The sequence below is a fragment of the Melanostigma gelatinosum genome (genome assembly GCF_949748355.1).
Source record: "Melanostigma gelatinosum genome assembly, chromosome: 9".
NCBI classification, from domain to species: Eukaryota; Metazoa; Chordata; class Actinopteri; order Perciformes; family Zoarcidae; genus Melanostigma; species Melanostigma gelatinosum.
This window is the reverse complement of record NC_136642.1, coordinates 1,734,577-1,758,512: the sequence shown is the minus strand read 5'-3', so window position 1 is coordinate 1,758,512 and position 23,936 is coordinate 1,734,577. Positions and strand designations below refer to the sequence as shown.

General features: G+C 42.5%; 1 protein-coding gene across 1 annotated transcript in view; it reads right to left on the bottom strand.

Annotated features, from left to right (window-relative positions):
- Positions 1–23,936, bottom strand: part of LOC306782639 (NACHT, LRR and PYD domains-containing protein 3-like) — a 46,957-nt gene that overhangs the window by 3,892 nt on the left and 19,129 nt on the right. The window contains exons 7-15 of the mRNA XM_079276082.1: positions 23,257–23,484; positions 13,764–13,937; positions 4,179–4,352; positions 2,860–3,033; positions 2,412–2,449; positions 2,208–2,257; positions 2,003–2,055; positions 1,060–1,277; positions 1–177 (exon numbers count right to left, since the gene is read on the bottom strand). The exon at positions 1–177 is cut by the window's left edge and continues 89 nt beyond it. Coding sequence (XP_079132208.1) covers positions 1–177; positions 1,060–1,277; positions 2,003–2,055; positions 2,208–2,257; positions 2,412–2,449; positions 2,860–3,033; positions 4,179–4,352; positions 13,764–13,937; positions 23,257–23,484 — 1,286 coding nt within the window. The remainder of the gene's footprint in view (positions 178–1,059; positions 1,278–2,002; positions 2,056–2,207; positions 2,258–2,411; positions 2,450–2,859; positions 3,034–4,178; positions 4,353–13,763; positions 13,938–23,256; positions 23,485–23,936) is intronic.

Below are 23,936 nucleotides of genomic sequence, written 5' to 3'. Positions count from 1 at the left end.
ACTTCATTGGCAGCGTGATGTTCAGAAACCTCCTGACGAAATCCCAGACGAGGCCAAAAGCGGAGAGGTTAGGGACCTTCACCACCACATGAGTATCCGTAATCTCCAGCGGCTCCAGGATTGTCATTCCATCATCAGTGATGTGGACGACGGACAACAGGCCGTCAAAGACCAACGCTGTGGGAGCAAAGAGCTGTTAAACCTTCATTCATTGTTGCTGAAACAGGTTCATCCCAAACTAATTCATTTCTTACCACTCTAGTTCAATTTGTCATTTTTGTCTCTGCCAGGAGAATCATGCGATTGGTCTCATGCGTGCCTGTGATTGAGTGAGTGTGCAGCTCTGTGTCTGTCCATGGCTAATCTCAGCTTCTGCTACAGCTGACTGCATAATATTTCAGTTATGGCTGCATTCTCAAGGACTTCTTGTGGTTGCAGTGACTCACACTTCCTCAAAACAACTTTTGTTGCCTGTTTCATACTGCCATCGACTGCCTGCTAACCCACCACTCTCAACAAACCCCCGGCCCCTAGTGACACCCCAGCTGAGCGCATCACCGACCCCCCAACGACTACTATGCAGCAAGAGACACAGCGGAGGGATAACAGTCTGCGGTGTGTTTGGCCTAAAGACTCACGGCATGGACGATGAGTTTGGCAGCTAACGAAGCCACCAGTACACACCCTGCTGAGTACCTCTCTGCAGCTGCTCTGTGGATCACTTCTGTTGTTTTAGACGGTGTGGGTGGCTAACCGCTAACAGCTAACGGAAGATTGAGCTGATTTGCTGCTTACATCACTGCTTGTTTTTGAGTTTGCATGAAGTGTGTTAGCCAGTTGACTCTGGAGCCTCCCACTCCGCCCCTATCCTTTCACTATTCTTTTTGAATTCATCATTATTTTCCCACATGTGATCTGTCTGGATCTGTGCATTGAGTGTTACCACCATTATAATGTATTTTTTGCATGTCACCAGATGCAGCTGGTTTTACACATTAATACGACTCTTTGTAGTTTTGGAGATTTGTCCCTGAACACTGAAGACAGCCATGTCTTTACCGTGCTTTGTTTCACAGTGTGGGAGGTGGAGCTCACAGACTGCAGCATCCTCGGAGCTCTTGATGTCGAACAGCGGCCCTGCAGCCTTCTTGCCAGCTGGCTGGAGGAGGCCCTCATCCCATTGGACAGTCCTGTACAGCAGCTCTGCCTCTTGAGCCATAACAAACACCAGTCCAGTCAAAGAACACTGGAACACACCTGGACCAGGACACCTGAACCTGTAGGACACGGAGAGGATGAATGAATATAAGAAGCATCTATTGGCCTGTTAGTCACATGATCTGTTTCCACTCACAGGTGTCCATGTGCAGCACAGACTGATCGGAGTGTAAAGCGTGATGACACCCAGGGGACAACTCCACTCTATTTCGGGCGTTTTCAGACCCGTAGTTTGTTTGCTTTGTCGATTCAGAGACTAACTTCGTACAGTGGTTGCATTTGCTCCTCGGCTTGTTTGTGTTCACGCAGAGACGTTCAAGACTAATGCCATGTGAGAGAAAGCTGTTCCGTCATTGGTCAGACACATTACCGGGAAGATTCTTCTTGATTATGAGCATCAGCAGCATGCATTACTTGTTGTGAACATACTCGCAAGACAATTGTTCTTGAGATGTTGTTCCCACTTCCCTCCTCCCTGCATCTCATTCCCTCATCAAGCTCTCTCTCTATAGACCGGCCCAGACCCTTTGTTCTTCTGTCAGTTCCTCATCGTTTCAATGTCGCCTTTTGTGTTCAAAGCCACCTGAACCAGTGCCTGAACCGTGAATGAATGCATGCACAGTTTTATGAATCTGATTCTTGTTTTCATATGGATCCTACACAGTTTCATGAATAAGGTCCAGGTCCTGTTTTGACTTGCTCCCCACACACAACAGCCCTTCGTTTAGAATCACAACTTGATGAACCGTGAAAGAAGCTGGAATCGTGTCTTTCATAGGATTACCTGTATGAAGATTCTGCTGTGTGTTCAGGTGAGAATGAGGATGGAGCCTGGAACTAAGAAGGCACAAAGTCAGTTCTTTCAAGAGAAATCAAGTAACAAGCCACAGTTCTCTTTCCTCTGTTCCCCTGGTACACAATAATGACATTTACTCCGTAGAGAAACCTCAAGAAATCAACTTCACGCTCTTCAGCTGCTGCTCCCTCACCTCTTTGTCGGGCACATTTGTTTTCACATCCAGTTTGCCGTCGGCGTCACCTGATGGAGAGAAGAAGAGAAAGAGAAACATTCGCAGACGAACGTCTTCAAACAGCTCGAACAGAATAGAAAATACTTTTTGTTACGATGAGGCTCATTCAGATCAGATTTGAATGTAGAATAGCTTGAATGGGGACATTCTTTCAATACTCACATTGTTTGTGTTTCTTAGTGATCGACCTCTTATTCAACCTGTCGGGAGGAACACAATCCCAGAAGTTATGATCAAGTTTTAAATAATTGTTGGTTCTTTGAGTGAGCCAGCTTCATGGTCCTAATATGAAGCAACTAATCTGCTTCATGATCAGGTCACATTCATGTTGTGAGCGTGCTTTAGAGGAAATAACATCACAGGAAAACAAAACCAACGACCTTTATTCACTCGACTGTGAAATCCAACGACTTCTAACAACTTGCTTTGCTTTGTCAGCTTTTATTTTATTGTTTGTGGAGAAATGAAAGAAAAGAAACATCAGAGGAACTGCACTCGATGAGCTCAAAGGGAGAAAAAGGAGGGAAACCCTCACTGTGAGTAAACCGCCCTGTGTTTTATTAACAACACTGCTGAACCTGCACGGACTGACTCGGACCCCCTCACTGACCTCAGAGTCTCCAGTCTGCAGTCTGGACTCTCCAGAAGGTCACACAGCAGCTTCTCTCCTGAATCCTTCAGGTAGTTGTCACTCAGGTCCAGATATCTCAGAGGTGACGTGTTGGACTTCAGAGCTGAGGCCAGAGAAGAGCAGCTGACCTCTGACAACCTGCAGCACCTCAGTCTGAATGAAGGATCAATGATGGAGATGAAAATCAATTTATAATCCAATCATGTGTTCAGGTTGTAAATGTGGAGCTGACTTCATCATTCTGTTACTTCATCATAATATCCGCCCTCTATTTTATCATGAGTAGAAACACACACCGCAATAAATAGTTCCACTTCAGAGAGTAAACTGTATCAAGTTGAATATGAGTTCAGATGATCTTCTGTACACAGATTAGCGTTTACCAAACATGTGATGTACTTTAACAGCTAACGTTGGACATTTTCTGCAGTTTCTTTACAATGAAGGTAATCGAGTATTCATGAACATGAGATATGAGTTCACAGACAATAACAGTTCCTCCTCTTGGTTGTGGAGGTTGGTTTATGGCGTTACACTGGTTGTCTTCCTGATTCTTCACAGTTCATTTAGTTTGTTCGTCCTCTGGTGTTTCAGAGAAGAATGCAATTAAAAGCACGTTGAGTAGAAACACCTTTTGTTCATGCTCGGAGCTCACACGCCATCTGCAGAAGCTCACGCTACGGTGCCACGGCCAGGTGTGAACAAAACGTACATTTAGTCCAGGAAAAATAAAAGTATGAACAAAAAAGAACAACTTCATGGGTGTAAGTTATGTTTGAACATCAATGAGGTTCAAAGGTTGATGAAACAAATAGGAATAGCATAGATTCATCTTCTTTAGCTCGTTAAGGAACAGCATCAACAGATGTACTGATCTTTCTCTCAGGTTTTGGGTTTTTTCTCGAGTTCTGTGGGAGATCAGTGGACCCGGTTCTTGTGTTCATGGTGCATGCAGCCGAGGGTTAGTCCACTTTTATTACACTTTAAAGTCAAGTGTTTGGAGCTGATTCAGCGTGTGAGGGATGCAGATTTTGAACTAATTGAATTGTTGCTTTATGATAATTAGCATTTGGTTTGACGTTGCTTTCAATCATATTTTGGTTGAGCGGTTTGTATTTATCTGCTGCATACACGTGTTCAGCCTCATTTTAAGTGGGAGAATATTATCAGTGTAGAAATGTGCCACATTTTAATGTTGAAGTCTTATTTCTGTTATAGAACCACATTCACATCCACAAACGTACAGGAAGAATAATATGGAGTAAAGATTCATCAGTGGAGCTGAAGCGTGGACTGACCTCAGAGTCTCCAGTCTGCAGTCTGGACTCTCCAGAAGGTCACACAGCAGCTTCACTCCTGAATCCTTCAGGTTGTTTCCACTCAGGTCCAGATATCTCAGAGGTGACGTGTTGGACTTCAGAGCTGAGGCCAGAGAAGAGCAGCTGACCTCTGACAACCTGCAGTCCTCCAGTCTGAATGAAGGATCAATGATGTAAGTTCAGAGGACAATGTTCATTCAGTGTCAGGCGTTTAGAACGGAGACGTTTAGAAGATGGAAACTCCAAACACATGAGCTGAATGCAGGTTCAACACTGAGGTACAAGAAGTGAATGAGAGCTCATTAACACTAATGACAACGTGCTGCTGCTTCAATAAAGACCAAGTGACTTCACTTGAACTCTGCCAGCTCCATCTAAACTCATGTCAGCCCAACACAAAGAGATAAAAACACAGAAACTCATTTCAGATTCCACTCAAGAACACAACGTTAACAAAGATACCAAATGTGTCAGGAGGACATTTTAGGAGAATATGTGAACAAAAGTTATGTATTTTAGGAATAGTGGAGTCATAACATCAAAGCAGCTTCAGTTTAAGCATCAAATAGCTTCATAAAAATGAGGAAAAAGCAAAATACTGAAAACATTTGTTGTGTGATAGAGATATTTATTCATTGTGTTTAGTAACTTTGATCATTTACTGAAGAAAACCTGATGGAGAATACAAGATGAAAATCTAGAATATATTATATTATGTCAAATAAATAATATAACTAAATATGTTTTCGGTGTCTAACGATTTATGAACATTGTTTTGCAACTCTTGGTTTGTTGAGGCTTTTTTTTAAAACAAAAAGCTCAACATTGTTGTTTTTATAGAATCTGTGTTTTCCAAAGTTGTGTATTTTTACGATGATAAAAAGTGAATTTGGTTCAGAGAATTATGTCGTATATGATCATATGTCATCTGGTGTTTTACCTTCGACTGTTGAAACTATCTTGGTCCAGATTGTAGAAGAAGAAAAGTCGATCCGTCCGATGTGTTCTCTAAACGATATCAACAACGAGTTCCATCTTGTTTTCTACTCTCCTTTTTTACCGTTGTAAGAAATTTGAGTAAAAAACTGTAGTTAGTAGATATAATAAAAGTATTTAATAATTCATAATTAATAATTCATAGTTAGTCATAATCATAAGGGTTTCGAGGATGCATAATTAAGATAAACAAACATGCAGAAGCATGACACTTCTGCCAAGTTGCAGATGTTTAACTTTCATTTTGAAGGATTATTATAGATGGGATTAAACAATAACTGACAATCATTGAATGTGTTAGCTGCTCAGAAGAGACAGATGTGAAGACAGGCGTTTGCTGAGCTGAGGGTGGGTAGCCAATAGAAATTGAGATAGACGGAAGGGAGGAGTCGTGAATTAATATGTGGGCGGGTTAGAAGCGTTTTTTCTGCCTCTTTAGTTTGTGAATCTGCGGGACGGCTGTGTCCTGGGACCTGAGGTAGTTTTTTTCCAAATGGGGTTGTATTGTTTTAATATGTCATAGGAGTGTACACTCCAATGTATAACTGTAATCGTGCTTACATCAGTGGAATTAAATTCCTTATAATTGTAAACCAGTTTGGGTAGCGTTACTATCGCAGCGTGTGTGTCGACGGCACAAAGCCGGCCACATGGCAGTCACATGTGCTCTGGCCTTCTCTCTTGTTGTGAGGTAAAATTCTTCCATAACAAATTTGGCGAACCCCAGATGGGACGGTCTTGCCGGCCTCGCTGTGTGTGCTGACGGCGGCGGTAGTCAAGCAGACAATCCTGGGCCCACAATATCGGTCGGCAGAGCCGTTTCATGAAATCTGTGAGTTAACGTTAGCTATTAGGATCTTAGGGGAATCTCTGCTTGGCTAAGCGCTGCTAACGGCTAACGCTCCGTTGCCGGTGGGTACGTTCCAACAGAGGGAGGCCATTTTCCACTGAGGTAAGTACGATTTGCTGTCTGAAGTATGATGAACTTAAGGGATTAGTCAAGAGTATAAGGATCCTAAGAATTAATTAAAGACGGACAGCGCTGTGTAAGTAAGTAAATCACCACATTGGAATCAAGCAAGCTGTGGTACGGGCGATACTGCTTTGCTCATGCTGGGAGCCTCCTTCGGCCCAACATAAGTATTGTTAGGCCTGCAGATAGCTAGTTTAAAGCAGTTATGTAGCGAGGCGAACTGAGATGTTGTGGGCTTTGAGGGGCTTAGGTGTGCAAACCTTTGTGGGCTTAGTCCACAAATGTCGGGTCACGTCGCATAAGTTGCTTAGTGAGCTAGGCTAGCGGGAGTTAGCTTCTGAGGCCGCAGGCTTCAGGAAAGACACTCTTGCTAGCTTTGGCTGTGAATATAATTAGTGGATCATGTGGTGATTCAGAGGGCGTAGAATAAGGGCTTTGGTGAAACTAGACAGACTGGGTGAGTGGTTTGTGGCGTTGGAAGTGAATAACTCGCGTTTCATATACGTAACAGTGAGCTCAGGTCCGGCGGAGCTAAAGCCCGTTAACCGGAGGTTTAAGGGTTAATAATAACAATAATACGTGTGACTAGTCTGTGTTTTAGCAGCGTGGAAATACGTTTAAAATGATGACTAAATAAGTCCAATAATACGTGTGACTAGTCTGTGTTTTAGCAGCGTGGAAATACGTTTAAAATGATTGATATTGCATGACCGCGCTGTGGGGAGCTAACGCTAGCTACGTGTAGCTCCGGCGTTGCGGGACGCTGTATGTAAAATAAGTGCTTATAAAATAAAATAACGGCTGGATTGAGAGAGGAGACAGAAGGCGTATGAGTGGAATTAAAGTGTGGGATTTTGGTGATACTTGTGTGTGCGTACGCTTTATCAGAAGCTCCGTTTTTTCGTTAGCATTGCGGATAGCATATCTGTAAAAAAGCCGGTTTCATGACAACTTCCGGTTTGGCGCAGAACAACTTCCGGTTCGGCGCAGACGGCAAGACAAGTTTATTTGTATAGCACAGCTCAAAGTGCTTCACATAAAACCATTAAAAGCATCAAAACATAAGGCAAAAGAAAAGGAGATTTAAAAACAATTAAACAGAAGGAGTAACTGCTAGTTAATGATAATAATAATATTAAACCTAGTGTTTTGAATCTGTCATTACATTAATACTAAAAGAGACTGACATCTGGTGACTTAGAGAGACAATCACAGCATAGTTTTATGCCACCCAGTGGCTTCCTAGATAAATTACACAAAACAGTCTTAGAAATTCATTGTCTATGACCTTTGTGCTTACATCCTGACTTTAGTTTTAATTAAGCAGTATAACTTTAGTTGTTGACTTTGGTTTTAATTCAGCATTTTAACAAAGATTAATGGTTTCAGTTGTTCTTCAATTCTTGAACTTAATTGTGATTCATTCTTGTGCAGACCAGAGGGTAAGTGCAGTTCAACAGTTTGACTTGCCTTGGTATTTCTGATTGAATATCTTGAACACAGTTATTGATTTTAAAGTTGAATTTAATATTTAATTGATTAATTATTCATTGTTTTTTAATTTCATTTTACTTCCAATTTTAAACCTTTCGAATTCTGATTTGGAACTGGATTGTGATTGTGATTCTGATTTAGATGTTGAGTTTGATTTCGGAATTCCAGCTTCAATTTTGGATTCGAGATTCCTTCACATATCCAGTATTGACTAATTTTGGTACATTTACTATTTTACATAGTTCCTAAGAATCAATTTTGACACGGACGGCGCAACATATTTGAGAGATCGTTGACCTCTCTTACACTACAGACGTATGCTAACATTTACTGCTGAACTTTTGGCAGTTCTGTGTTTGTTTCAGTCAAGGTGTGTGGCTGAGTCGGTCCAGATCTGGGAAGTGGAGCAGCGGATCCCAGTTTTGGAGTCAGCGGCCACACGCCATACAGCACAGAGGGTGAGTTGATTTTGATTCATGTGATGACAAGCACGCACATGTAATACACACATTTGAATACTCCTAGGCTGCATAATGTTTACATTAAAGAAGCAGAGTAAGGAAGTAGGAGAGTTGGTAAAATCCAACGGACAAGCTGAGTTTGTGCCATGGGGACATCGAGACATGGACGCACTGGAAAAGGCGTTGCCACCGCTGGCAGGTGGAGCCAATCCGTGGATCCGTGTCTTTGAAAAACTCACAGCAGCTGATAAATTGGCATTGGGAGACATCCGTGCCGTGATGATCCACACCGAAGGAACAGCCAAATTGAACATTTTGGAGGTAAGTACAGGAACGACCAACAGGGGGGATGAAACCCCATTTGACAACTTTCGAGGAGTTTTCTGGTCAGCAATGCGGAGAATCTGGGCCAAAAAACCAAAAACGAACTCTCTTTCGGGACTGAAGATAAAACCAGAGGAAGAAACCCATCAGTACCTGAGGAGAGCTGAAGAAGAGTGGCAGAGGGCAACAGGGGGGAGACATGATGGCAATGAAGCCACCACTGTAGTATGGCGACACACTGTGCAGATGGGCCTGCCTCCACCGGTACGGACAGCGCTGGGAGAAGTAGTAGGCTTGAGCAACATGAAAGATGCCATGTGGAGGAAACACCTAACTCACTACAACCAGCGACAGCTAACTGAGAAGACAAAAGGACAGGAAGACATGAAGAGCATGCAGCGGCGGCTGCTGAAACTTCAAATAGCGGCGGCTGACAGAGAGATAAGTAGAAAACATCTGGCCAAGAAACAGATGGCCGTAGACAAGGCTCAGGCCTCACAACAGCCCCAATATCCAGCTGCACCCCCGACCTCATACCAACCAAATCCAGCAGTACCAGCCCACACAGTGGTGTACTACCAACCTCCACCACATTATAGAGGCAGAGGACGTGCACGTGCATCCAACAGAGGCAGAGAATATGGAAGAGGCAGAGCTTACCAAGCAGGCGGATATGGCCAACCAGGAAACAGAGAAAACCCTGACAGGTTTGGTGAGTGCTACGTATGTGGGAGATGGGGCCATTGGGCCCGAGACTGCCCAAGGCAAATGGGAAGAGGAAGACAGATCAGTGCAGCACCACAACATGCTCCGTTCCCACCACAACATCAGCAGTACCTACGACCAGGTCCAGCTGGACCTCCTCCCATGAGACATCAACAGATGCCCATGCTGTCACCAGGACCATGGGGAGGTTCAGGGTATAGCCAAGATACATAGATGGTTGCCATGTGATCCCTTACAGCAGAGATATCGAGGTGAAGGGGAGATATGGTAAGGTGTCAAACATTTTTTTGTAGATCCACATTTAGAATCGTTTTCAGTAAAGGTGCTACTCACAAATTTTGAGATTTAATAACGTCATGATAAACCACAACTAGACTTGCTAACTCTAGAAATTGAGAAATATACGGGAGCTCGAACTAACATGAGCCGAGTGTTGTTTCCTCAGGTGACAAACGCAGAAGCAGCAGCTGACGAAAGGAAGCAGGCTGATGTGTCACCAGGCAGTCTGGTGTGGATAAAAGTCCACAAACGCAAGTGGAGTGAACCAAGGTGGACCGGTCCATGGGAGGTAGTATTGGCAACCTCACATGACACCACCTCACTCACTGTGCAGCAGCGAAGGTAACGAGTAAGACACTCGCAGAGACAGGATTGAACATCAGACAGGAAAATTTGAAGCCAAAGACACCTCAAAAGAGGGGTTTAGACAGTACTGAAGATGACGTTTTCCCCACAGTTTAAGCGAGGGCGTCCATTAGGAGACTCTAGGGTCAGTGGGTTATGGAAGTCTCTAATTACTTTCTTCCTGATTTCAGTAGCTTCCCTCTTAGTATATGGAATTAACCACAGACAGGAACCAGATCACATGCATGACTACATCAGGATTCGACATTTAGCCTCAGTAGCTAATCAAACCGATCTTAGACCACGTAGAGAGGCTTATCTGACGACACTCACCTATGAAAATGTAACTCTCACTCTTACGTTCAAAGAAGGTACAACATCAACGGTCCAGGTCGACTTCTGTGAAGTCGTTTCCGGTCCCAGGTATGAACACATCTACGGGTGGATGTCCAAAACCTTGTGCATCATAACTGACGAGTGTGGGCCCGCCACAAATAAGTATGGTAAGCTGTTATCGTATCATAACTGTGATTGTGAAGATTGGGGATGGGCAACGATGAATACAGGTGGCGAGGGTTTAGGAAAAGACCCCAACCCAGGTCTTAAAGACCGACTAAAGATGTTAAATGCCCCAGCTTCTTATCACATGTGTAGAAAAGGGGTGGGTAGATGTAATCCTTTAAGACTTACCTTAACAGACCCAAAATTGACTGACGGAGGACTTTACGTAGTACAGGGAAAGGCTACTGATAGTCCTGCCCCACAAGGGCTCATTAGGATTATTGTTAAGCCTGTAAAAGACCAGGTTCGACATACGACTGACGCAGAGAATGAGGTAAGGGGTGGGAACCGGAATGGCAGATGGGAATTTATGGTGGGTACAATATACGGCTTCAAGCCAGTAGTACAGATTGTATTGTGTGTTTAGGATCTAGACCCCTAGCAACACCAGTTCCTTCAAGATTCAGACTCCTAAGTCCTGAATTAGTTGTATTTTAACTCTGTTTACTGATGACACTTTGCCCCTCCAACACACTTGTCAGAGGCTGCACTGGGATTACCCACCTGTAGAATATAATACCCCACCTCTGTTCAAGGTTTCAGAGGGTCCATTTGATTGTATAGCCTCAGATACAGCTATGGGGCCCAATGTAGGCAGTATTATTGAAGCAAATTGTAGCAACAGTCACCTATATCTTGCCTGTCACTGATGCAACTTATGGAGAACTCATCTCTCCACGCCCACATGCTAACAGAAGATCCAAAAGAGATGCCGGCGGCCCGAAGGGGGCCTTTGATGACCAAGTGTACATAAGATGTCATAAGACTGCCAAGGGGGGTGTCTAATGACTTTCAAGCCAGAAATCAAATAGCAGCAGATTTAGAATCTGTTTTCTCTCAGAGGGTGATGATTAATAAAAATGTCGATTGGATCAACTACATTTACTATAACCAACAGCGTTTAGTAAACTTCACCAGTGACGCCATATCAGGACTGCATGCACAGCTGGCGAAGACTAGTTTAATGACCTTGCAGAACAGAATGGCATTAGAGATGATTTAGCAGAGAAAAGTGGCGTGTGCCAGATGTTTGGGTCTGCGTGCTGCACTTTCATTCCGAATAACACAGCTCCTGATGGATCGGTGACCAGGGAGCTGGAGGGACTGACAGCACTCAGCCAAGAGCTAGCAGACAACTCTGGTGTCACTGATCCGTTCACCGACTGGTTGGGAAGTATGCTTAGCCAGTGAAAACATACATTTTTGGCAATCGTAATTATTCTGTGTGCTGTCATCATAGACCGCCTAGTTGTCTGTGGATGGGGGTTCCCGTGCATCCGTGGACCTCTACAGGGGTTTATTGTTTCACCGATGAGCCAGACACCAGTCCAGGGCAACCAATTATGTGACGAGGATGAGGACGAATTGGAGCTTCTGATGGCCACAGTCTAGATGAGGCCACCAGAGGGACTTCACGAGCGGTTCCTGACCATCCAGATGGACTTCTAAAACATCCAGTGAGATGTTGGAAGTTTGGAAAATAGACGGATTGTTTTGGATGAGTATTTGGAGATTAAATTTTTTGTTTAATTGGGTTATAAAGGGATTTTAGGGTGTAAAGATTAAGAAATGTAATTTTGTCACGTGTAAAAGAACAGTCAAGGCTTCTCAGTATGTGTTCTCTAGCCTACAGGGTGTATCCTGATCCTGCCAGCCCCAAGACGTGGAAGGCAGTGACTCTCAACGCACTCTATCTTGAAACGAACTGAACAGAAATACTTGAAATGATATCTGTGTGCATGAATTCTTTGCCTCGGTTTAGATAGATAGGGAGCCTTTCCCTGGATTGAGTAGGGGGGAGGTCTCCAGGGACATTTGAATAACTAACTACATTTGAGTAGCTAACTCACAGTGAACTGTGAGTTAGGGGGGAATTGTAAGAAATTTGAGTAAAAAACTGTAGTTAGTAGATATAATAAAAGTATTTAATAATTCATAATTAATAATTCATAGTTAGTCATAATCATAAGGGTTTCGAGGATGCATAATTAAGATAAACAAACATGCAGAAGCATGACACTTCTGCCAAGTTGCAGATGTTTAACTTTCATTTTGAAGGATTATTATAGATGGGATTAAACAATAACTGACAATCATTGAATGTGTTAGCTGCTCAGAAGAGACAGATGTGAAGACAGGCGTTTGCTGAGCTGAGGGTGGGTAGCCAATAGAAATTGAGATAGACGGAAGGGAGGAGTCGTGAATTAATATGTGGGCGGGTTAGAAGCGTTTTTTCTGCCTCTTTAGTTTGTGAATCTGCGGGACGGCTGTGTCCTGGGACCTGAGGTAGTTTTTTTCCAAATGGGGTTGTATTGTTTTAATATGTCATAGGAGTGTACACTCCAATGTATAACTGTAATCGTGCTTACATCAGTGGAATTAAATTCCTTATAATTGTAAACCAGTTTGGGTAGCGTTACTATCGCAGCGTGTGTGTCGACGGCACAAAGCCGGCCACATGGCAGTCACATGTGCTCTGGCCTTCTCTCTTGTTGTGAGTTGCAGATGTTTAACTTTCATTTTGAAGGATTATTATAGATGGGATTAAACAATAACTGACAATCATTGAATGTGTTAGCTGCTCAGAAGAGACAGATGTGAAGACAGGCGTTTGCTGAGCTGAGGGTGGGTAGCCAATAGAAATTGAGATAGACGGAAGGGAGGAGTCGTGAATTAATATGTGGGCGGGTTAGAAGCGTTTTTTCTGCCTCTTTAGTTTGTGAATCTGCGGGACGGCTGTGTCCTGGGACCTGAGGTAGTTTTTTTCCAAATGGGGTTGTATTGTTTTAATATGTCATAGGAGTGTACACTCCAATGTATAACTGTAATCGTGCTTACATCAGTGGAATTAAATTCCTTATAATTGTAAACCAGTTTGGGTAGCGTTACTATCGCAGCGTGTGTGTCGACGGCACAAAGCCGGCCACATGGCAGTCACATGTGCTCTGGCCTTCTCTCTTGTTGTGAGGTAAAATTCTTCCATAACACCGTGAACACTGCGATGCTTTGTTTGGTAAGTCAAACATAGATTTTATAAATATGGATGATGCACAAAGACTGAGATGGCTGTTTAAAAGTGGAACATATAACTTAGCCAGGTATCTGCAGAAAGTCTGGAAGAAGAGGAAAAAATAGCTCTTTGCCAAGTTTGTGTTTTTATTTTCTTCTTCATGTTTTGTATTTTCAAGACCAGAAGATGTCTGGAAAAAAGTGGTGTCTTGTAATCCCATGTGGGACGGAGCAAATGTCAGGCAATAAATGAATAAATATGTTTCATTTAAATCTACAGCTCAACGTTTCTCTGCCAGTCAATGAACTTTTACTGCCGCTGAGGCTTTAAGGTCCTTTAAGATCAGTATAATATCAGCTTCATGTCTGCACAGGAGGAGAGAATGTTGGACTGACCTCAGAGTCTCCAGTCTGCAGTCTGGACTCTCCAGAAGGTCACACAGCAGCTTCACTCCTGAATCCTTCAGGTAGTTGTCACTCAGGTCCAGATGTCTCAGAGGTGACGTGTTGGACTTCAGAGCTGAGGCCAGAGAAGAGCAGCTCACCTCTGACAACCCGCAGTACTCCAGTCTGAATGAAGGATCAATGATGGAGATGAAAATCAATTTATAATCCAATCATGTGTTCAGGTTGTAAATGTGGAGCTGACTTCATCATTCTGTTACTTCATCATAATATCCGCCCTCTATTTTATCATGAGTAGAAACACACACCGCAATAAATAGTTCCACTTCAGAGAGTAAACTGTATCAAGTTGAATATGAGTTCAGATGATCTTCTGTACACAGATTAGCGTTTACCAAACATGTGATGTACTTTAACAGCTAACGTTGGACATTTTCTGCAGTTTCTTTACAATGAAGGTAATCGAGTATTCATGAACATGAGATATGAGTTCACAGACAATAACAGTTCCTCCTCTTGGTTGTGGAGGTTGGTTTATGGCGTTACACTGGTTGTCTTCCTGATTCTTCACAGTTCATTTAGTTTGTTCGTCCTCTGGTGTTTCAGAGAAGAATGCAATTAAAAGCACGTTGAGTAGAAACACCTTTTGTTCATGCTCGGAGCTCACACGCCATCTGCAGAAGCTCACGCTACGGTGCCACGGCCAGGTGTGAACAAAACGTACATTTAGTCCAGGAAAAATAAAAGTATGAACAAAAAAGAACAACTTCATGGGTGTAAGTTCTGTTTGAACATCAATGAGGTTCAAAGGTTGATGAAACAAATAGGAATAGCATAGATTCATCTTCTTTAGCTCGTTAAGGAACAGCATCAACAGATGTACTGATCTTTCTCTCAGGTTTTGGGTTTTTTCTCGAGTTCTGTGGGAGATCAGTGGACCCGGTTCTTGTGTTCATGGTGCATGCAGCCGAGGGTTAGTCCACTTTTATTACACTTTAAAGTCAAGTGTTTGGAGCTGATTCAGCGTGTGAGGGATGCAGATTTTGAACTAATTGAATTGTTGCTTTATGATAATTAGCATTTGGTTTGACGTTGCTTTCAATCATATTTTGGTTGAGCGGTTTGTATTTATCTGCTGCATACACGTGTTCAGCCTCATTTTAAGTGGGAGAATATTATCAGTGTAGAAATGTGCCACATTTTAATGTTGAAGTCTTATTTCTGTTATAGAACCACATTCACATCCACAAACGTACAGGAAGAATAATATGGAGTAAAGATTCATCAGTGGAGCTGAAGCGTGGACTGACCTCAGAGTCTCCAGTCTGCAGTCTGGACTCTCCAGAAGGTCACACAGCAGCTTCACTCCTGAATCCTTCAGGTTGTTTCCACTCAGGTCCAGATATCTCAGAGGTGACGTGTTGGACTTCAGAGCTGAGGCCAGAGAAGAGCAGCTGACCTCTGACAACCTGCAGTCCTCCAGTCTGAATGAAGGATCAATGATGTAAGTTCAGAGGACAATGTTCATTCAGTGTCAGGCGTTTAGAACGGAGACGTTTAGAAGATGGAAACTCCAAACACATGAGCTGAATGCAGGTTCAACACTGAGGTACAAGAAGTGAATGAGAGCTCATTAACACTAATGACAACGTGCTGCTGCTTCAATAAAGACCAAGTGACTTCACTTGAACTCTGCCAGCTCCATCTAAACTCATGTCAGCCCAACACAAAGAGATAAAAACACAGAAACTCATTTCAGATTCCACTCAAGAACACAACGTTAACAAAGATACCAAATGTGTCAGGAGGACATTTTAGGAGAATATGTGAACAAAAGTTATGTATTTTAGGAATAGTGGAGTCATAACATCAAAGCAGCTTCAGTTTAAGCATCAAATAGCTTCATAAAAATGAGGAAAAAGCAAAATACTGAAAACATTTGTTGTGTGATAGAGATATTTATTCATTGTGTTTAGTAACTTTGATCATTTACTGAAGACAACCTGATGGAGAATACAAGATGAAAATCTAGAATATATTATATTCATGTCAAATAAATAATATAACTAAATATGTTTTCGGTGTCTAACGATTTATGAACATTGTTTTGCAACTCTTGGTTTGTTGAGGCTTTTTTTTAAAACAAAAAGCTCAACATTGTTGTTTTTATAGAATCTGTGTTTTCCAAAGTTGTGTATTTTTACGATGATAAAAAGTGAATTTGGTTCAGAGAATTATGTCGTATATGATCATATGTCATCTGGTGTTTTACCTTCGACTGTTGAAACTATCTTGGTCCAGATTGTAGAAGAAGAAAAGCCGATCCGTCCGATGTGTTCTCTAAACCAGGGGTCCCCAACCTTTTTTGCACCACGGACCGGTTTTATGTAGCCATTATTTTCACGGACCGGCATGAAAAAAACAAACTGAAAATACAACTGAAAAATACAACTCGCCATATCGCTGAATCAGTGGGAGCCCTGGGCTTGTTTCTCTGCAACGAGCCGGTCCCATCTAGGGGTGATGGGAGACAATGACACAGCAGGGCCGAGATCCTTCTTGTGGCACGCGTCAGTCTGTGTCACGCAGCGTCAGTCTGTGGCACGCAGCGTCACACAGCGTCCCTCTCTGTCACTCAGCGTCCCTCTCTGTCAGTTCAGCGGAAAGATTCAGCTGTGGCACGCGAGCATAGTTCGGCAATTGTCAAGAAGCTGCGGAGCTGAGGGGGCGGAGCAACATTTCCTGAGACATTTCCTGAGAACACCCGTTGTTGTTACGACAGATCAGCTTCCATAAATCAGTTTTATGATTTTAGTTGAGTCACAGGAGCCCCCTGTTCTCTGTATGCATCCTTAGAGTAAGTACGTTGTACTTTTTTGTTTCTCATTCATTTTATTTCAGTATGATTTTGCTGCTTATGCAACAAAATGGAACATAATACACTTTCCAAATTATTACTTTTATAGTCACTTACAACAATCGGCTAAAATAATGAAAATAAATCATCCGTTTTAGAATCATTTAAAAGTATATATTAAAATTAAGACATAAAATGTCCAATCCAAAAATACATGTTTGAAAATATCTTCACTCTTCCTCTGCTTATATGTATATGTATGTCAGTAGGACATATGTTAACTGTTAACAGTTTACAGCATACTTAAATAAATATAAATAAATACAAAACACACGCACACTTTGTACACACACTGCAGCAATTCTTTTGCAGGAATATGAGCATATTTTCCCCCTCTGGCAAAATACAACACGTCTCATGCCTTATTTTATTTTACCAGTTGGTGGCGGTAATGCGCCAATTCGTTTGCCAACCGCCAGTACACCAAAAGGGAGGAGAAGAAGAAGCTTTCCCGTGCCTGTGTTGTTGTGCTCATGAGCGACAGCGCTACGTACCCCGTTGTAATAATACTATGAGTGAGGAGCGGAGGACCCAGTCCTGCTGCCAGGACGGAGTCATCAGAGTAGTGTCAAAAAAGTATTTCAATCGGCGCAGGGGGACAGAGGGTTACGCAGAGTGACAGAGCGTGAAGCAGTGTGACGGAGCGTGAAGCAAGGTGACGGAGCGGGACGCAGGGTGACCGAGCGTGACGGAGCGTGACAGAGCGTGACGGAGCGTGACGGAGCGTGACGCAGAGTGACAGAGCGTGACCCAGGGTGACAGATATTTGATGTTGATGGTTAATTTGCAACCAAGTTGTATACATCATGTATTTACTTGTTATTTGTATGTAATAGAAAAGTGAGCATGTGTAGTTCATGAAGCAATAAATAATGACAATTGAAAAATATAGAGAGATGTTTGGTTCATTCTTTTCAAACACTAAGCCTAATTTACCTGAGTCATTGATTTAATTGTCACACTTAAATCCTGAATTGACTGGTGAAACAGAAGAAGTTAAAGGCCAAGATGAGAAGATATAATGTTGGTCAAATACTGTGGTCCAAATTCAATTTATTCAGTTGTATTGGCATTGAGATATAGAAAGTTTGACTCTAGAATATTCAAACAATTCCGAATCTCACAAGACAAGAGCAAAAACAAGATGAATGTGTTCTCCTTTCTTCGTTGCTGTCATGTTAACTGTCTTGTGACCGCTAAGATTGATCTCTGGAGCTGTAGGTGGATGCAGACTGTCAGAAGTGTTACTATTTTGAAAATGTATCACTGATTGTGTTACTATGGTAACTGAAGCAAGGTCCACTGGAGGCTGTTTAATAATAGAGTGCAGTGATGAGATTAACGTGTTATACATTCATAATATCAGCAATTTCCTGCCACGTTTTTAATATTTTGTGATCCTATATTGAACGTAATTTTCTTTTCTTTCTCGGAACTGAATCACGCTGCAAGCAATCGGTCCATTTTGTAGCCTCAGATGGCTTAATTGTTGCTGAAAGAGCACTCTTCTAATGTGCATTTATTAACATAGCTGTATAGTAGTAGTGTGATGGCAATAACATAACGAAAATAATGATGTGGCCTGCTGTACATGTGGTAAGTAGTAGCCTATGTAACGTAGCCTATAAAACAATCAATACATATGGTAACATATACTAACAATGATAATAATATACTGTGTTGTCAAACTTGTATTCAACTTGTTTATCTGCTTTTTATATGTTGTGCTATATATTGTGATGACTTCCATAACAGGACAACTACGTTTATTTAACACAAGTAGGAAATGGCATTTAACACATGTAGCGTCCAAATCTTTAGCAGTAAGTAAACCTTTAGTTGACGCGTGTTTCTTGTCTTTTGCACATATCTCACACCGACGCCGCTCGTAGATGAAAAGCAATACGTGTTTTATTGATCCATTTCCTTCGTACAAGTCAGTCAATCAACTTCCTTTCTCCTAAAAGTATGCTGATTACTTCGACCTACTATACGTATCCACAGGTTATCCACGTAGATCGTTCCCTTTAACACGTTTTATAACACGATCCCAAACACGTATTGCTTTTCATCTACGAGCGGCGTCGGTGTGAGATATGTGCAAAAGAGTATGCTGTAAACTGTTAACAGTTAACATATGTCCTACTGACATACATATACATGTAAGCAGAGGAAGAGTGAAGATATTTTCAAACATGTATTTTTGGATTGGATATTTTATGTCTTAATTTTAATATATACTTTTAAATGATTCTAAAACGGATGATTTATTTTCATTATTTTAGCCGATTGTTGTAAGTGACTATAAAAGTAATAATTTGGAAAGTGTATTATGTTCCATTTTGTTGCATAAGCAGCAAAATCATACTGAAATAAAATGAATGAGAAACAAAAAAGTACAACGTACTTACTCTAAGGATGCATACAGAGAACAGGGGGCTCCTGTGACTCAACTAAAATCATAAAACTGATTTATGGAAGCTGATCTGTCGTAACAACAACGGGTGTTCTCAGGAAATGTCTCAGGAAATGTTGCTCCGCCCCCTCAGCTCCGCAGCTTCTTGACAATTGCCGAACTATGCTCGCGTGCCACAGCTGAATCTTTCCGCTGAACTGACAGAGAGTGACGCTGAGTGACAGAGAGGGACGCTGAGTGACAGAGAGGGACGCTGTGTGACGCTGCGTGCCACAGACTGACGATGCGTGACACAGACTGACGCTGAGTGACGCAGAGGTGCCAGTGCCACAAGAAGGATCTTGCTGTCTCTCCAATGACACCCGAAGTGTGTTCCTTATGTCCAGTCTGTTCCGTAACTTTGTCTTGGTTGCTGTCACTGCAGAAAAGCCCGCTTCACAAAGATAGGATGTTGGAAATGGTAGCAAGGTTTTCAGTGCTTTTGTGGCGATGTCAGGATATTCTGCCTTGATTTTCATCCAGAACATCGGCAGAGTGGTTGTCTCAAATGTACGTTTAAAGTCACCGTCATTTGCGATCTCCAGCAGCTGATCTTCTTGTTGCACGGACATGCTGGATTCGCCCGGTTTGTTTACAAATGGGTCGCGGATCCATTCCCTCGCCGTTCGTGGGTCTTTTGTGGTCGGGAAGTAGCGCTCAAACTCTTGTAAAAGCAGAGACAGGTGGTCGCGCACCAGCTGGGAGAATGCTGGCTCAGGCGCAGTGTCCTCCTCCAAAATCCCCACTAATGTTTGAAACATGTCAAATATCCCTCTGTCCACTCGCCGTCCCCATAATTCCAGTTTGGCTTTGAATGCAGCTACTTTATCTGCCAACTTGAACACAGTTGTCATTTTCCCCTGAAGTGACAGATTAAGTTCGTTGAGCAGGTTGAATATGTCGCACAGGTAAGCGAGTTTTGCGACCCAGTCCGCATCACTGAAATGAGCTGCCAGTGGCGACTTTTTTTCTGAGAGAAATCTCTGCAGCGGCTCTCGTAACTCAAACACTCTGGCGAGTGATTTTCCTCTGGATAGCCATCTTATTTCTGTGTGTAAGAGAAGGCGCCTGTGCTCTGCACCCATCTCCTCACAAAGCTGCTCGAACAGACGGGAGTTGAGTGCGTGTGCTTTGACGTGGTTAATAACTTTAACAACATCATTAAATACACCATGAAGTTCAGGTGACATTTTGCGGCTAGCCAGCATTTCCCTGTGAATGACACAGTGCGTAGACTCACATTCAGGTGCAACCTCCTTAATCCGAGTGGTTAATCCAGACAGCCGTCCAGTCATGGCAGCAGCTCCATCCGTGCACACGCCGACGCAAAAGGACCAGTTCAGTTTTCCCGATATGTAGTCATTCAGAGACTTGAATAGTTCTGCCGCTGTGGTGTTGGTTGGCAATAACAGTGCACAAAACATATCCTCATGCACATCCTCCTCATAAAGATATCGCACATAAACGAGTAATATTGCCTTGTTGTCAATATCAGTAGACTCATCAACCTGGATTGCGTACCACGGTGACTTTTTAATCCTCTCCAACAGCTGCGTCTCAATGTCCTCTGCGATGTCCTCGATTCGCCTGGTGACGGTGGTAGCAGAAAGAGGCACCTGTGCCACCTTTTTAACTGCAGCCTCTCCTAAAAGTTCACGGCAAATATCCTTGGCGGCGGGCAGGATCAGCTCTTCACCAATAGTAAAAGGTGTTTTAGCCTTAGCAATGCGGTTAGCCACTAAGTATGATGCTCTCAGTGCACTTGCATTTACTGAAGTGGTGGCCCTCAGTAATTGCTTCTGTCTTTCTTGCTCACGTTTTTTTCTTTCAAAAAAATCCAAAGGCTTGTTTTTTAATCCAGGGTGCTTGGTCTCCATGTGCCGAAGCAGTTTTGAAGGCTTCATCGCCTCGTTTGCTAGCTTGTCGCCACATATTACGCAGAGCGGGCTTGGCGAGTGAGACTCACCTGTGGCGATAAATCCAAATTTTAAGTAGGACTCCTGGTATTGTCTGTTAAATGAAGCTTTCTTTTTCTTCTTGGAGGTCGAAGGCTCCTCTTCTGTCTCCTCAGTTGGCCTTTTCCCCTTTGCAAAGAAGCTCTCCAAAGATGTTTGTTCTTTACTCATTTTCGCTGGTTTGCGGGCTTAGTTTTGGAATGACGCATCACGTGACCGAGACGTCTTTACGTGTCAAGAGGCACAGGCGGATGTTAAGCAGCACAAGAGAATCCGGTCGTTTTTCAAAATAAAACATCTTTCAGACTCTAATAAGCAATACAACAGAAATTATATAAATTATTTATTTTTTCTGTGCGGCCCGGTAACAAATGACTTACGGCCCGGTACCGGTCCGTGGCCCGGTGGTTGGGGACCACTGCTCTAAACGATATCAACAACGAGTTCCATCTTGTTTTCTACTCTCCTTTTTTACCGTGAACACTGCGATGCTTTGTTTGGTAAGTCAAACATAGATTTTATAAATATGGATGATGCACAAAGACTGAGATGGCTGTTTAAAAGTGGAACATATAACTTAGCCAGGTATCTGCAGAAAGTCTGGAAGAAGAGGAAAAAATAGCTCTTTGCCAAGTTTGTGTTTTTATTTTCTTCTTCATGTTTTGTATTTTCAAGACCAGAAGATGTCTGGAAAAAAGTGGTGTCTTGTAATCCCATGTGGGACGGAGCAAATGTCAGGCAATAAATGAATAAATATGTTTTATTTAAATCTACAGCTCAACGTTTCTCTGCCAGTCAATGAACTTTTACTGCCGCTGAGGCTTTAAGGTCCTTTAAGATCAGTATAATATCAGCTTCATGTCTGCACAGGAGGAGAGAATGTTGGACTGACCTCAGAGTCTCCAGTCTGCAGTCTGGACTCTCCAGAAGGTCACACAGCAGCTTCACTCCTGAATCCTTGAGGTCGTTGTCACTCAGGTCCAGATGTCTCAGAGGTGACGTGTTGGACTTCAGAGCTGAGGCCAGAGAAGAGCAGCTGACCTCTGACAACCTGCAGTACCTCAGTCTGAATGAAGGATCAATGATGGAGATGAAAATCAATTTATAATCCAATCATGTGTTCAGGTTGTAAATGTGGAGCTGACTTCATCATTCTGTTACTTCATCATAATATCCGCCCTCTATTTTATCATGAGTAGAAACACACACCGCAATAAATAGTTCCACTTCAGAGAGTAAACTGTATCAAGTTGAATATGAGTTCAGATGATCTTCTGTACACAGATTAGCGTTTACCAAACATGTGATGTACTTTAACAGCTAACGTTGGGCATTTTCTGCAGTTTCTTTACAATGAAGGTAATCGAGTATTCATGAACATGAGATATGAGTTCACAGACAATAACAGTTCCTCCTCTTGGTTGTGGAGGTTGGTTTATGGCGTTACACTGGTTGTCTTCCTGATTCTTCACAGTTCATTTAGTTTGTTCGTCCTCTGGTGTTTCAGAGAAGAATGCAATTAAAAGCACGTTGAGTAGAAACACCTTTTGTTCATGCTCGGAGCTCACACGCCATCTGCAGAAGCTCACGCTACGGTGCCACGGCCAGGTGTGAACAAAACGTACATTTAGTCCAGGAAAAATAAAAGTATGAACAAAAAAGAACAACTTCATGGGTGTAAGTTATGTTTGAACATCAATGAGGTTCAAAGGTTGATGAAACAAATAGGAATAGCATAGATTCATCTTCTTTAGCTCGTTAAGGAACAGCATCAACAGATGTACTGATCTTTCTCTCAGGTTTTGGGTTTTTTCTCGAGTTCTGTGGGAGATCAGTGGACCCGGTTCTTGTGTTCATGGTGCATGCAGCCGAGGGTTAGTCCACTTTTATTACACTTTAAAGTCAAGTGTTTGGAGCCGATTCAGCGTGTGAGGGATGCAGATTTTGAACTAATTGAATTGTTGCTTTATGATAATTAGCATTTGGTTTGACGTTGCTTTCAATCATATTTTGGTTGAGCGGTTTGTATTTATCTGCTGCATACACGTGTTCAGCCTCATTTTAAGTGGGAGAATATTATCAGTGTAGAAATGTGCCACATTTTAATGTTGAAGTCTTATTTCTGTTATAGAACCACATTCACATCCACAAACGTACAGGAAGAATAATATGGAGTAAAGATTCATCAGTGGAGCTGAAGCGTGGACTGACCTCAGAGTCTCCAGTCTGCAGTCTGGACTCTCCAGAAGGTCACACAGCAGCTTCACTCCTGAATCCTTCAGGTCGTTGTCACTCAGGTCCAGATCTCTCAGAGGTGACGTGTTGGACTTCAGAGCTGAGGCCAGAGAAGAGCAGCTGACCTCTGACAACCTGCAGTTCTTCAGTCTGAATGAAGGATCAATGATGTAAGTTCAGAGGACAATGTTCATTCAGTGTCAGGCGTTTAGAACGGAGACGTTTAGAAGATGGAAACTCCAAACACATGAGCTGAATGCAGGTTCAACACTGAGGTACAAGAAGTGAATGAGAGCTCATTAACACTAATGACAACGTGCTGCTGCTTCAATAAAGACCAAGTGACTTCACTTGAACTCTGCCAGCTCCATCTAAACTCATGTCAGCCCAACACAAAGAGATAAAAACACAGAAACTCATTTCAGATTCCACTCAAGAACACAACGTTAACAAAGATACCAAATGTGTCAGGAGGACATTTTAGGAGAATATGTGAACAAAAGTTATGTATTTTAGGAATAGTGGAGTCATAACATCAAAGCAGCTTCAGTTTAAGCATCAAATAGCTTCATAAAAATGAGGAAAAAGCAAAATACTGAAAA